We start from the raw sequence: 13608 nt of genomic DNA, 5'->3' as shown, positions 1-13608 counted from the left end.
TGCAGTATCCTTGCAAGTGGGAAGGAATGATTGCTTCCAAGAGGGGGAGGGTGTGAAAGTATGTGTGCACTCCAAGATCCCGATGGAACTATTTAGACTCACAAGGTCCAAGACGGGTCCAAGAGCGTCCACCTTCTTGGGAATGATGCGATACCAGGAAAAAAAATGTTCGTCTCCACTCACATTTCAAAAGGGAACTCCTTCCTCATGAAAGGAACCATGGAGGAGTCCACTTTCTCTAGATGGACTCTTGTGACAAGGGTCACTAAAGAGGGACAGGGAAGGGAGTGGGCATTGTGCAGAACTGGATGAATATCCATCACAGAATGTCTCGACCCAGCAATGAGAGGTGATGTAAAAAGAAACAAATAGAGGTGGTCCGAAGGGAGGGGCAGAGAGGGAGCAAGCAGGAAGATGTGCAGAGGCCAGTAGTCTGTACTTGACTGCACTGTCAAACCTGCCTTGGGCTGACCAGAAGCAAGACAAGTTTGTTGTTGTTTTGTTTGCTTCTTGGTATGTGGTTCTTGCATTTGATATCAGAAGGCTGGAGAAGCAACATCTGCTTTTGAGTGGCAGAGGGCTTGGATAGCTTCAGGGAGGGGCCTAAGATCCTAATAGATTTCAACTTTTTAGTGATGAAAGAAATGACTCACTGGATGACATCCTGCCTTCAAAGGGCAAATACTTTATTTTTGCCTGTGGCTCTGCAGACAGACCCGACAAATGAAACAGGAGTACCACTGGAGAGTTATGCCATGGTCACAGTCCTCACAAATGAGTCAGACACATGTATGACTGTTCACAGGGCACATCATGCAAAAAGGACTCCAGAACAGGACTTATAGCTCCTCAAAATGCATACTGGTATCTCACCATAGCCACCTGGTAGTCTGCACTCTCATCCCCTAGGAGCCTGAGGAATAGACTTTGTGGGCTAAGGAATTCATTCTCCTGCCCTCTCTATCTTTAGCTGTGGAATGGATTGTTCTCATCTCCTTTCCCTTGACCAAAGCTACTGACACCACCAGGCTATTAGGAGTGGGGTGCTGTTCAAAGTATCTAGAGCCCAGAGAAGGGACTGGGTACATCCTAGCCACCTTCTTGAGACTGCAGGCAAAGATGCTGGAGTAAGCCAAAAATCCATGGCTAGATTTAAAACCACAGCTGATAAAGCCAGCTTGTCAGAGCAAAATGGGAGAATGTCAACATTGGCTCCAGAGCTTTACAGCTCTGGTTGATATTGGCAGCTGTAACAGCAGTGATCTTTCTCAGCAACACTTGACACTGATATCTGGAAAGTGACACAGCTGAGGATCCAGTGTTGTGATCTGGGGAGATGGCACCAGTGACATCCCCCTTCAGAAAGTTAAAAAAAAAATAAAAAATCTTTCAGCATTACCTCTTACAAGACGTCCAGGTCATCAATACCATTGGCCAGAGAAGGCACCAGGGAGTTGGAAGAGGAGGATAAGGCTGTGATGCTGGGTCCACTTGTATTGGTGACATGAGATCAGGCCCTAGTACTGAAACAGGGGCTGTGCTGATGGGACACTCCCCAAAGCCCTAGAGCTGGGGAAAAAGACAAGCTGGGGTGACCCTGCCACTAGGTCCAGCCAACTCTGAAAGTTTGTATTTAGTCCCAATATAGTTCCATAGTTAGAAGTTGTAAAGGACTCTGTAAGTCTATGAGTAGGACTCCTTAGGGAGTCAGATGGCTGTGTGTCCTTGTGCCGGGCAGCACAGACGATCCGCCAAACTCCAGATCATCAATGGTCCAGAATTGGGAGTCCCAGAGACGAGGGCTAGGTGACTACTCCATGATGAGATGTATGAGTGAAGTAAATATCTAAGCAGGAAGATGGTGCCAAAGCATGAAGAACCCAAACAGGGCTCCTGCGGCAGGGAAGTCCAGCAGAAATGCTGCTGTTTCTTTTTAGGACACACTTCACTGCTGGACAAACATTTCCTTTTCTCCTCCTCAGAATTAGTGCAGTCATCAGTGCTGAGGCTGGACCCCATGAAGGAAGGCCTGAGGCAGAGCCAGGAGTGTTCTGCTGTACAAGCTGAGCCAAGCATTTTGGTGTTTTAAGGGGCCTAACAGAAGCTAGTGCCAGCTTAGAGAATCATTGGAGCTGCCTTTGTGGCAGAAGTCAGTGCCAAAGGCCCTGTTTTGTGTTGAATCTTGATTGTACCACGTGGAGCAGACTCCAAGGTAACTGACCCAGCACTCAAGTCCCTAGTGAAAGCTGGTGCTGAAGCTGTGGCCAGAGTAAACAACTCTGCCTATACAGCTGGTGTGGGCAGCGATGCAGATACAGGTCAGTCTGGGCGGTGCACAAAAACACAGCCTTTTGGTAACTCAAGAGCCTTTAGGGCCACTTCCATAAGGTGCAGCTGGGGCTGCAGTTAGCAGTCCTGGAAAGCCTACGGTGTGAATGCCTTGCAGGCAGCATACTGGGTCAAAGAGGGGGAAATCCCCCAAACAGATCAAAAACCTCACTTCGGCATCTGATTCTGGAATCATCATCCACATGGGCACAGCTTTTCAACCCCTTGCAAGTTTCAATCGGAGCACAGCTTCAGCACTGGAGGGAATTTTGAGAACTCAACTAAACTTAGGGATATACCTCAACTACAGAACAGGGCACTAAGCTTACCACCCTGACAGTAGTCAAAACACACAGCAGAAGGAACTGAGACAGCTGAGAAGTGCACTCCCTTCTATAACCTGGGTGCTGAATGTTTGAAAACCTCAGAACATGTACACACCACTGCTTTGAAGAGGGCTCTGTGAGCTCGTCAGCAGAAGGAGCTATCCCACAAGTGGGGATGCATAGAAGTTCTTGAAGACAGGAACTGCCACCAGTGGATTATCTAATCCAATATCCTGATTCAGACAGAGAACACCACTAGATGCTTCAGAGAAAGGTGCAAGAATCCTTGCAGTGGTTAATTACTTAACATGTCCATACAGTAAGATTCCACATGACCCCAGAGGCTGCCTTGTTCATTTAAATCCTCTATTTGTATTTTTACCTTATCTGTGCATTGTTCCAATTATCCATAAAATTTTCTAATCCTTTCTTAAATCCTGTTAAGCTTTTGGCCTCAGTGTTATCCAGTGGCAATGAATTCTACACGTTAATTAGGTTTCACATAAAGTATTTGCTTTTATCAGTTTTAAATGTGTTATCTTTCAATCTCAATGAAGGTCCACTTTGTTCTTGTTTTATGGGAATGCTTATAAACATTCTATTTATGCCATTTATTATTTTATATACCTCTATCAGGTCTCCTCCTATTAACCTTCTCTCTAAACTAAACAGTGTGTCATTTCAATTGTCACTCATAAAGAATGTTTCCAGGCCACTAACAATTTTATTGCCTATCTGTGAATCCCTTCTGTTTCTGCTATATCCTTTTTGAGATAGGGTGAACAGAACTGAACCCAGTATTCCAGATAAAGGTATGTCACTGATTCATAATGATCTAATATCTTTCCTTCCATTTCTGTATAAATCTCAACTTACATTTGCTTTTTTGATGGACACTGCACAGTGAGCAGGTTTTCAGTGATGAATCTACAATAATGTTTCGGTCTTTTTCATTTAAAAATACAGCAAACTGTACGAGTAGTTCAAATTATGGCCTCCAATGCACATTCTTTTGTATTTGTCAGCAGTGCCTTTTATCTGACATTACGTTGCCCATTCTTTTAGCTTTATTTGATCTTTCTGAAGCTTCTTGGTCTTTTCCAGTCTTCATCAACCTAAGTAATTTTGTGCCATCTGCAATTTTTGCCACCTGATTGTCCACTCACATTTCCAGATCACAGATAAACCTGCCCGGCCATACATAGGGTACATAAAAGGGTCAAATTGTTCCTAAATTTCTGCAAACACAGGATATTTTCTCATTTCTGCTCGGGATCATAAGGTAATAAGAACAAAAACATAAGAATGGCTGTACTGGGTCAAACCAAAGGTCCACCCAGCCCACTATCTTGTCTACTGACAGTGGCCAATGCCAGGTGTCCCAGAGGGAGTGAATCTAACAGGTAATGATCAAGTGATCTCTCTCCTGCCATCCATCTCCACCCTCTGACAAACCGACACTAGGGACACCATTCCTTACCCATCCTAGCTAATAGTCATTAACGGACTTAACCTCCATGAATTTATCTAGTTCTCTTTTAAACCCTGTTATAGTCCTAGACTTCACAACCTCCTCAGGCAAGGAGTTCCACAAGTTGACTGTGTGAAGAAGAACTTCCTTTTATTTGTTTTAAACCTGCTGCCTATTAATTTCATTTGGTGGCCCCTAGTTCTTATATTATGGGAACAGGTAAATAACTTTTCCTTATTCACTTTCTTCACATCACTCATGATTTTATATACCTCTATCATATCCCCCCTTAGTCTCCTCTTTTCCAAGCTGAAAAGTCCTAGCCTCTTTAATCTCTCTTCATATGGGACCCTTTCCAAACCCCTAATCATTTTAGTTGCCCTTCTCTGAACCTTTTCTAGTGCCAGTATATCTTTTTTGAGATGAGGAGACCACATCTGTATGCAGTATTCAAGATGTGGGCATACCATCGATTTATATAAGGGCAAGAATATAGTCTCCGTCTTATTCTCTATCCCCTTTTTAATGATTCCTAACATCCTGTTTGCTTTTTTGACTGCCACTGCACACTGCGTGGACATCTTCAGAGAGCTATCCACGATGACTCCAAGATCTTTTTCCTGATTAGTTGTAGCTAAATTAGCCCCCGTCATATTGTATGTATAGTTGGGATTATTTTTTCCAATGTGCATTACTTTACATTTATCCACATTAAATTTCATTCCAAATCACTTAGTTTTGTAAGATCTTTTTGAAGTTCTTCAGTCTTCTTTGGTCTTAGCAGTTTAGTATCATCTGCAAACTTTGCCACCTCACTTTTTACCCCTTTCTCCAGATCATTTATGAATAAATTGAATAGGATTGGTCCTAGGACTGACCCTTAGGGAACACCACTAGTTACCCCTCTCCATTCTGAAAATTTACCATTTATTCCTACCCTTTGTTCCCTGTCTTTTAACCAGTTCTCAATCCATGAAAGGATCTTCCCTCTTATCCCATGACAACTTTATTTACGTAAGAGCCTTTGGTGAGGGACCTTGTCAAAGGCTTTCTGGAAATCTAAGTACACTATTTCCATTGGATCCCCCTTGTCCACGTTTGTTGACCCCTTCAAAGAACTCTAATAGATTAGTAAGACATGATTTCCCTTTACCGAAACCATGTTGACTTTTACCCAACAATTTATGTTCTTCTATGTGTCTGACAATTTTATTCTTTACAATTGTTTCGACTAATTTGCCCGGTACTGACGTTAAACTTACTGGTCTGTAATTGCCAGGATCACCTCTAGAGCCCTTTTTAAATATTGGCGTTACATTAGCTATCTTCCAGTCATTGGGTACAGATGCCGATTTAAAGGACAGGTTACAAACCATAGTTAGTAGTTCTGCAATTTCACATTTGAGTTCTTTCAGAACTCTTGGGTGAATGCCATCTGGTCCCGGTGACTCGTTACTGTTAAGTTTATCAATTAATTCCAAAACCTCCTCTAGTGACACCTCAATCTGTGACAATTGCTCAAATTTGTCACCTACAAAAGCCAGCTCAGGTTTGGGAATCTCCCTAATATCCTCAGCCATGAAGGCTGAAGCAAAGAATTCATTTAGTTTCTCTGCAATGACTTCATCGTCTTTAAGTGCTCCTTTTGTATTGCGATTGTCCAGGGACCCCACTGGTTGTTTAGCAGGCTGCCTGCTTCTGATGTAATTAAAAAACAATTTGTTATTACCTTTTGAGTTTTTGGCTAGCTGTTCTTCAAACTCCTTTTTGGCTTTTTTTATTATATTTTTACACTAATTTGGCAGTGTTTATGCTCCTTTCTATTTACCTCACTAGGATTTGACTTCCACTTTTTAAAAGATGATTTTTATCTCCCACTGCTTCTTTTACATAATTGTTAAGCCATGGTGGCTCTCTTTTAGTTCTTCTACTGTGTTTTTTTTTATTTGGGGTATACATTTAAGTTGGGCCTCTATTATGGTGTCTTTGAAAAGTGTCCAAGCAGCTTGCAGGGATTTCACTCTAGTCACTGTACCTTTTAATTTCTGTTTAACTAACCCCCTCATTTTGCATAAGTCCTCTCAGAGCCCTATACACTCAAGAGAAGTTTCAGCCTAGCACTTCCCAAGGCACCAGAGGCAGGCAGGGTTGGATGTGACAATCAAATGTGTCATTGCTTATGCTCTCCAATATTATCATATGTACTCTTGTTGCCACCAGGGCAAATAAGCTTCCTGTTGCCCCATCATCCCAGTCACTTAGAATGAGATATTTTCCAAACCACTTTCGATTTTGGGTGCTCAATCCCCAATAAATTTTAAATGAGAATTTGGCATCCAAGTCCTTTGGGTGACTTTGAAAATCTCAGCCTTAATAGTCAAATGGATCAGATTTTCCTGAACTGGATTGCAGTGACTGTCTTTGGGTATAATTCACACCTACAAATGTCTTTTTTTACCTGGGTAGGTCTACGATGCAGGTCTGCAAAAACCAGAGAAACGTCCATGGAACGATCTTTCTTCAAGGGCAGTGGAAGAGTTAAATAGCAGAAAGGGTCAAAAGTCACAGAAACTTTAGAGCATTTTGGACAGACCAAGGTGGATTTGAAAAGGCCATGAAAAATATCCACGATGATAGAGTCATTTCTTAATCTATGGTTCTCCCAGGCTTCTTTCGCCACCACCTGTAGAAAGGAAATAAAATTAATTCTGACTCATACACTTCACTAGAACTGTAAATACAGAGACATGAGACAAAAGGAACTCAGCATTATTCTGATATTTAAAATATATATATATGCACACCTAAACAAGCTGGAAATACTATTAAGGTTTCCTGAACTCAGCCCCTTTTAACCACTTACTATTCTCCCTCACTAACCAGGCCCCAGGTCTGCAAGTCTTTCCTGCTGCAGAAGGAAATAGCGGACACCTAATTCTACCACTCTGTGTTAGGTCAGGCCTGTATTGCTACAGATTTCCTCAGTGTAGGAGGTGAGGGTTGGAGAGAGAGGGGGCAGTGGAGGGAGCAAGTTGCTTGAAGTCCATGGGCCTGATCCAAAGGCCATTGCAATCAATCGGAGTCTTCCCATTGACATTAAGGACTTTGGATCAGGCCCCATATACTGGATGCAGCTAAAGTTCATCTCTAGGCTGTATGTGGAAAGTATGACATAGAATGGATTTCCTACCCATAGTGGGGTATGCAAGGCTTCATGTAGTCCTTACCCAGGAAAGGTCATTTGCTTTCTGTCCTGACCCAGAAGGGACAGATTGTGGTCTCCAACTGGCAAAAGCTCTCAGCTTATAACTGTTATGCAGAGTTTTCTCTGGAAGAGTAGAAGACTGTGGCCCAGAGCCTGAAGTTAGAAGATGATGATTCATAGACCAGGCAAGAAGGGACCACTATGATCATCTAGTCTGACCTTCCATGTAACAAAAGACCATAGACTTCCCTGAATGAATTCCTCTTTGAATGGGAGCATAATCTTTTAGAAAAAAATCCAATCTTAGTTTAAAATTTTCCAGTGATGGAGAACCTACCTCAATGTTTGGTAAACTGTTCTAATGGTTAATTATTCTCAATATTAAAAACGTATGCCTTATTTCTAATCTGAAATTGTCACACTTCAGCTTCCTGCCATTGGACCTTGTATAAGCCTTGTATTATCAAATGCGTTTCCCATATAGGTACTGTAACCCATTAACTGTCTCTTTGTTAAACTACACAGATTGAGCTCCTCAAGCATCACTATAAAACACATTTTTCTAATCCTTTAATCCAGAGGTTTTCAAACTGTGGTCTGCAGACCACTGGTGGTCCACGAGCGCCATTCAGAAGGTCTGCGGATAGTTCCCTCTAAGGTGTGTGCCTGGGCGGCCACACACAAGAAAATGAAGGGCCACCCACCTAATTAGTGGAGCCGCACAGGACCCTGGAGGAGACGCACATGTAAGGTGAGGTAGTAGCCTTGGGGGGAACAGGAGATAGGTGAGAGGGGGAAGTGGGGTGAGAAGTGGGAGTGGGGGGGAATTTGGGACGTGCAGGGCTGTGGCTGTGGGATGCGACTTTCCCCAGCTCCAGGGCTGCAGCTGCCAGGGAGAGATGGCCCTCCTTCCCAGCCTCAGCTCTGTGGCCGGGAAGAGACCCCCCCCTCCTTCCCAGCCCCAGTTCAGGGACTGCCGCAGCGGGGGAGAGAGGGCACATCCATCGCATTAGAAAGGTAAGACTACTAATATTAAAATATGAGTTGTGTGCTTTTATTTATAGAACAAAAAAAACATCAATTATTAAGGGATTTGTTTTATATAGCGCTTTTATCCAAAGCGCTTTACAATAGTTAGCTAACAGTACAAACAATATTTGGAAAGATCATCAAGTGATCCACTGAGACCCTCAGCAATTTTCAAGTGGTCCATGAAAAAAAAAAAAAAAAAGTTTGAGAACCACTGCTTTAATCACTATCATGGCTCTTTCTCTGAATCCTCTCCAATTTATCAACATCCTTCCTGAAATGTGGACACCAGAACTGGACATGATATTTCCAGTAGTAGTTGCAAGAGTGCCAAATACAGAGGTAATATAATCTCTCTACTCCTACTCAATATTCCCATTTATGCATCCAAGAATTGCATTAGTTTTTTTGGCCACAGCTTCGCACTGGGTGCTCACGTTCACAGCTGATTATTTACCATGATTCTTAAGACTTTTTCCAGAGTCACTACTTCCCAAGATAAAGTCCCTCATCCTTTAAATATGGCCTGAATTCTTTGTTTCCTGATGTATGACTTAATATGTGGCTGTATTAAAATACATATTGTTTGTTTTCACCCAGATTACCAAGAAATCCAGAACGCTCTGTATGATTAACCTGTCCTCTTCATCATTTAACAATCTTTGTGTCATCTGCAAACTTGATCAGTGATGATTTTACGTTCTCTTCCAGAGCACTGATAAAAATGTTAAATAGCAGTGAGCCAAGAACCCCTCCCTGCAGGACTCCATTAGAAACACACCCGCTCCATGCTGATTCCCCATTTAGTTACATTTTGAGACCCAGCAATTAGCCAGTTTTTAAAGCATTTCATGCGTGTCATGTTAATTTTGTACTGCTCTAGTTTCTTAATCAAATGTCACGTGGTACCAAGTAAAATGCTTTAAAGAAGTCAAAGTATATTACATTAACACTATTACCTTCATCAATCAAACTTGTAACCTCATTAAAAAAAAAAGATATCAAGTTAGTTTGACAAGATCTGTTTTCCCTAAACCCATGATGATTGGCAATTATAGCACCCTCTTTTAACTCTTTATTAATTGAGTTCCCATATCAGCTATTACATTATCTTGCCCAGAATCGGCATCAGACTGATGGGTCTATAATTACTTTGCTCATCCGATTTATTCTTTTTAAATATTAACACTTTAGCTTTCTTCCCCAGTATTCCAAGACACATTAAAAATCAACATTAATGGTCCAGAGAGCTCCTCTGTCAGTTCTTTTAAAACTCTTTGTTGCAAGTTATTTGAACCTGCCAATTTAAAAATGTCTAGTTTTAGCAGCTGCTATTAAATATCTTCCTTAGATACTCTTGGAATGGAAAGTATTTTATCAATCATCATTATCCTAGGATACATCTACATCACTTGGCTTTTCCCCCAGTGAAGGGTAAGGGGGCTGAACTAAAGGACATCTGCAGTCAGTAATCATAGAGCTATCTGAACTGGCTTTCTGGAAATTCTTGTCCGAGTTTGAGGATTTCTATTTGCTTGAGCCTGTGGATTGGAAGCTCTTCTTGGTTTGGCACACTTTACCTATGGTACAGTACCATATGCACTATAACTGGGTTGCTGAGATGAGATCAGAGTTATCGCCAACAGCAGGACTCAGGACTATGAAGGAAAGATACGGCATAAATGCTCAGAGCGTCTCCTTAAGTTAGAGAAAAATGGAAGTGCTTGGATAAAAGGCAACGGTAGGCTGGGTCCAAGGCCCCCTCTCCTTAACAGGATTCTAGGCAATTCCTTACATACACAACAAACAGATTTAGGTGGTATCTTGGAGAAAGGGTAAATTATGCCATCATTTGTGTTGCCACAATCACATTCACTGCACATAGAACACATGGAATGACAGTCAAGTGATAAATTGCAGTGATATGGGATAATGCAGTTTACCATTCACGTTTGAGTTTATTAGCTGCATTCTGCGCACTAATCTCCCTCTATTGAGACTTCTAGCATTCCAAGTGTCAGAGCAACGCTGGGGATATAGTAAGATCACTGCAATCCCAAGGTGCAAACAATAACTTAAGCGCATTTACAGCTTTAACTATCATCTTCCTGGCTTTGGACAGCAGTTTAATACAGACTATTCATGCTATTTAAATGTAGCTCAGAGCCTCCAGTTGAGCATAGGGTATAATTTTATACTGTACCGAATCAGGCCTGCCATTGGCATCCTTGAGCTCCAAGTAGGGTTTCTTCTTCACTCGGTTCAGATCCTCGTGCAAGCCATCCAGGAGGAATGCCAAGAGCTCCTGAGAATCTTGCTGCTGGTACCCTGAGAACTGAGGGGCAAAACGGCCGACCTGGGTCTAAAATTAAAACAGAACGGGGACAATCTGGTCAGAGCAGCGTCATGCATGTATCTGTAAAAATGAAATAAAGAAAATCATATCCTGACTTCTGCAGCAAGAAGCTGCTGTAGTTTAGTGCTAACTACAATGAATCTGAAGACAACATAACAAGGATGTCAGTACAGATTTCCTGGCCTATTTTAAAACTTTTCAATCAAGGGCATTTTTAAAGAGCAGGATGGTGGGAATCTGGACTGCCTGATACTAAGCTCTGGGTCAAGAAATACCAACTACCAGCACCTGGAGTGTTGTACAAGTTTCAGTTGTGCTCTTTTAGGAACATAATTGCTACAGTGGATCAGACCAGTGTCCATCTAGTCCAAGATCCTCTTACGTCAGCCAGATACTTCAGAGAAAAATCCAAGAATCCCTGTAGCGGATATTTATGGAACAACATGTCCATAAGGAAAATGTCTCTCTAACTCATCAGTTAGAGCAGCGTTTCCCAAAGGCTGGTGGGTGCCCTTCCTCCCACATGACATGAAAGATTAGCTGGGTTGTGCGGCAAAGACAGGCCTCAATTGTTATCCAGTCTCAGCTTTCACTAAAAATTATTAAGAGTAAAATTTGGGCCCCATTGAAGTCAGTGGCACAACTCCCAATGACTTCAATGGAGCCAGGATTCTACTCTAAGTCTTTAGCTGTTCTAATTTCAAACAAACTTTGAAAACTGACTAGAGTATAACCAAATGTAACAACAAGAAGAACAGGAGTACTTGTGGCACCTTAGAGACTAACAAATTTGTAACAAATGTAACAACAACAGCCTAAACTTGCGCAGACCTTGAAACAATCGCTCTGAGGTGTGAACTGCTCCATTCAATACACTGGGTGCTACCTCATAATGTAAAGGCAATACTTCGATTGTCACCTACTGAAACATAAGAAAGGATCACAGTATGAAGATCCACAATTACTCTGAAAGTGCGATCATTCTGGTACCATGAGCAGGTGATCCCACTGATTTTTTTTCCACAAATTAGAAGGAGCCAAGCATGAGGTGGCCAGCAGGGCATCAGAGCCCCACTTATGGGAAAACAAACCAGAGGGCTCCAGCAGCACTCATGAGGGAGAGAAATTTTCTTAGAGAACAAGTTAATGTTGCCATTTAACAGTGACTGACTCATGGTTGTTACTGCTAAGTAACCCTGAAAAGTGATGTTCTATTTCAAATTTATGATACACCTCTACCCCGATATAACACGAATTCGGATATAACGCGGTAAAGCAGTGCTCCAGGGGGCAGGGCTGTGCACTCCGGTGGATCAAAGCAAGTGCGATATAATGCGGTTTCACCTATAATGCAGTAAGATTTTTTGGCTCCTGAGGTCCCTTCCAACCCGGATATTCTAGGATTCTACCTCTGAGCCTGTTTTCCCTGCCAGCTTGGGACTCCAGAACCCTGCCTTGTTGAGCCAGACACGCTAGCCTGCTGCAACAGAGACCCAGGTCTGGTTCATGCCCCCAACGCTGCAGACTTTAACCAAAAACTGCTCAGCAGGTTTCCTTTCTCCAGCACCCAGACACCCAGCTCCCAGTGGGATCCAAACCCCAAATAAATCTGTTTTACTCTGTATAAAGCTTATACAGGGTAAACTCATAAATTGTCCGCCCTCTATAACACTGATAGAGAGATATGCACAGCTGTTTGCTCCCCCAGGTATTAATCACTTACTCTGGGTTAATTAATAAACAAAAGTGATTTTATTAAGTATACAAAGTAGGATTTAAGTGGTTCCAAGTAATAACAGACAGAACAAAGTAAGTTACCAAGCAAAATAAAACAAAACACGCAAAAAACGGTTACTTACCTTCTGTAACTGTTCTTCGAGATGTGTTGTTCACGTCCATTACACATTAGGTGTGCGCGCGCTGCGTGCACGGACATCGGAAACTTTTTCCCTCAGCGGCTCCCGTCGGGCCGGCAGGGTCCCCCCGCCCGCCAGAGCAGCGCCCTATATATAGAGTATATATATCCCTGCGGGCCCGACCCTCCCTCGGTTCCTTCTTGCCGGTGACTCAGACAGAGGGGAAGGAGGGTGGGAAGTGTAATGGACGCGAACAACACATCTCGAAGAACAACAGTTACAGAAGGTAAGTAACCGTTTTTTCTTCTTCGAGTGATTGTTCATGTCCATTACACATTAGGTGATTCACAAGCTTACCATTGGAGGAGGGTAGGAGTCAAGGAACAATTGATTGAAGCACAGCCCTGCCGACCACTGCGTCCTCTCTGGTCTGATGATGGATCGCATAGTGGGCTGTGAACGTATACACCGACGACCAGGTGGCCGCTTTACAGATTTCCTGGAGTGGAACCTGCACCAAGAAAGCCACCGAGGACGCTTGGGCCCTAGTTGAGTGAGCCCGGATATCCGGGGCTGGTAGGTTGGCGAGCTCATAGCACGTGCATATGCAAAGCACAATCCATGCTGACAAGCGTTGCGTCGAGATAGGCTGGCCTCTCATTCACTCCGCAATGGCAATAAACAGTTGAGTCGATTTGCGGAATGGCCTGGTCCGTTCTAGATAAAATGCCAAGGCTCTACGGACATCGAGGGTATGCAGGCTGCGGTGGCTTGGGTCCATATGGGGCTTAGGGAAGAACACCGGTAAACAAATGTCCTGACCCATATTAAAATGCATGACCACCTTTGGAAGGAATTTAGGGTGCAGCCTCAGTTGCACCTTATCCTTATAAAAAACTGTATAAGGAGGTTCTGAAGTGAGGGCTCTCAATTCCGATACCCTCCTAGCCGATGTGATGGCCACGAGAAACGCTACCTTCCATGAGAGGTGCATGAGGGAGCAAGAGGCTAGGGGTTCAAAGGGTGGCCCCATGAGT

General features: G+C 43.0%; 1 protein-coding gene across 13 annotated transcripts in view; it reads right to left on the bottom strand.

Annotated features, from left to right (window-relative positions):
• USP4 (ubiquitin specific peptidase 4) overlaps positions 1–13608 on the bottom strand; it is a 145225-nt gene that overhangs the window by 67327 nt on the left and 64290 nt on the right. For all 13 annotated transcript variants that reach the window (XR_010589444.1, XR_010589445.1, XR_010589446.1 and 10 more), the window contains 2 exons: positions 10563–10721; positions 6584–6808 (listed from right to left, as the gene is read on the bottom strand). Coding sequence is in view for 7 of the 13 variants with exons in the window: in XM_065553186.1 (XP_065409258.1) it covers positions 6584–6808; positions 10563–10721 (384 nt within the window). In the remaining 6 variants the exon portion in view is untranslated. The remainder of the gene's footprint in view (positions 1–6583; positions 6809–10562; positions 10722–13608) is intronic.

This window comes from Chrysemys picta, chromosome 7 (genome assembly GCF_011386835.1).
Source record: "Chrysemys picta bellii isolate R12L10 chromosome 7, ASM1138683v2, whole genome shotgun sequence".
Lineage (NCBI taxonomy): Eukaryota > Metazoa > Chordata > Testudines > Emydidae > Chrysemys > Chrysemys picta.
The sequence above is the reverse complement of the archived record's forward strand: the minus strand, read 5'-3'. Positions and strand labels throughout refer to the sequence as shown.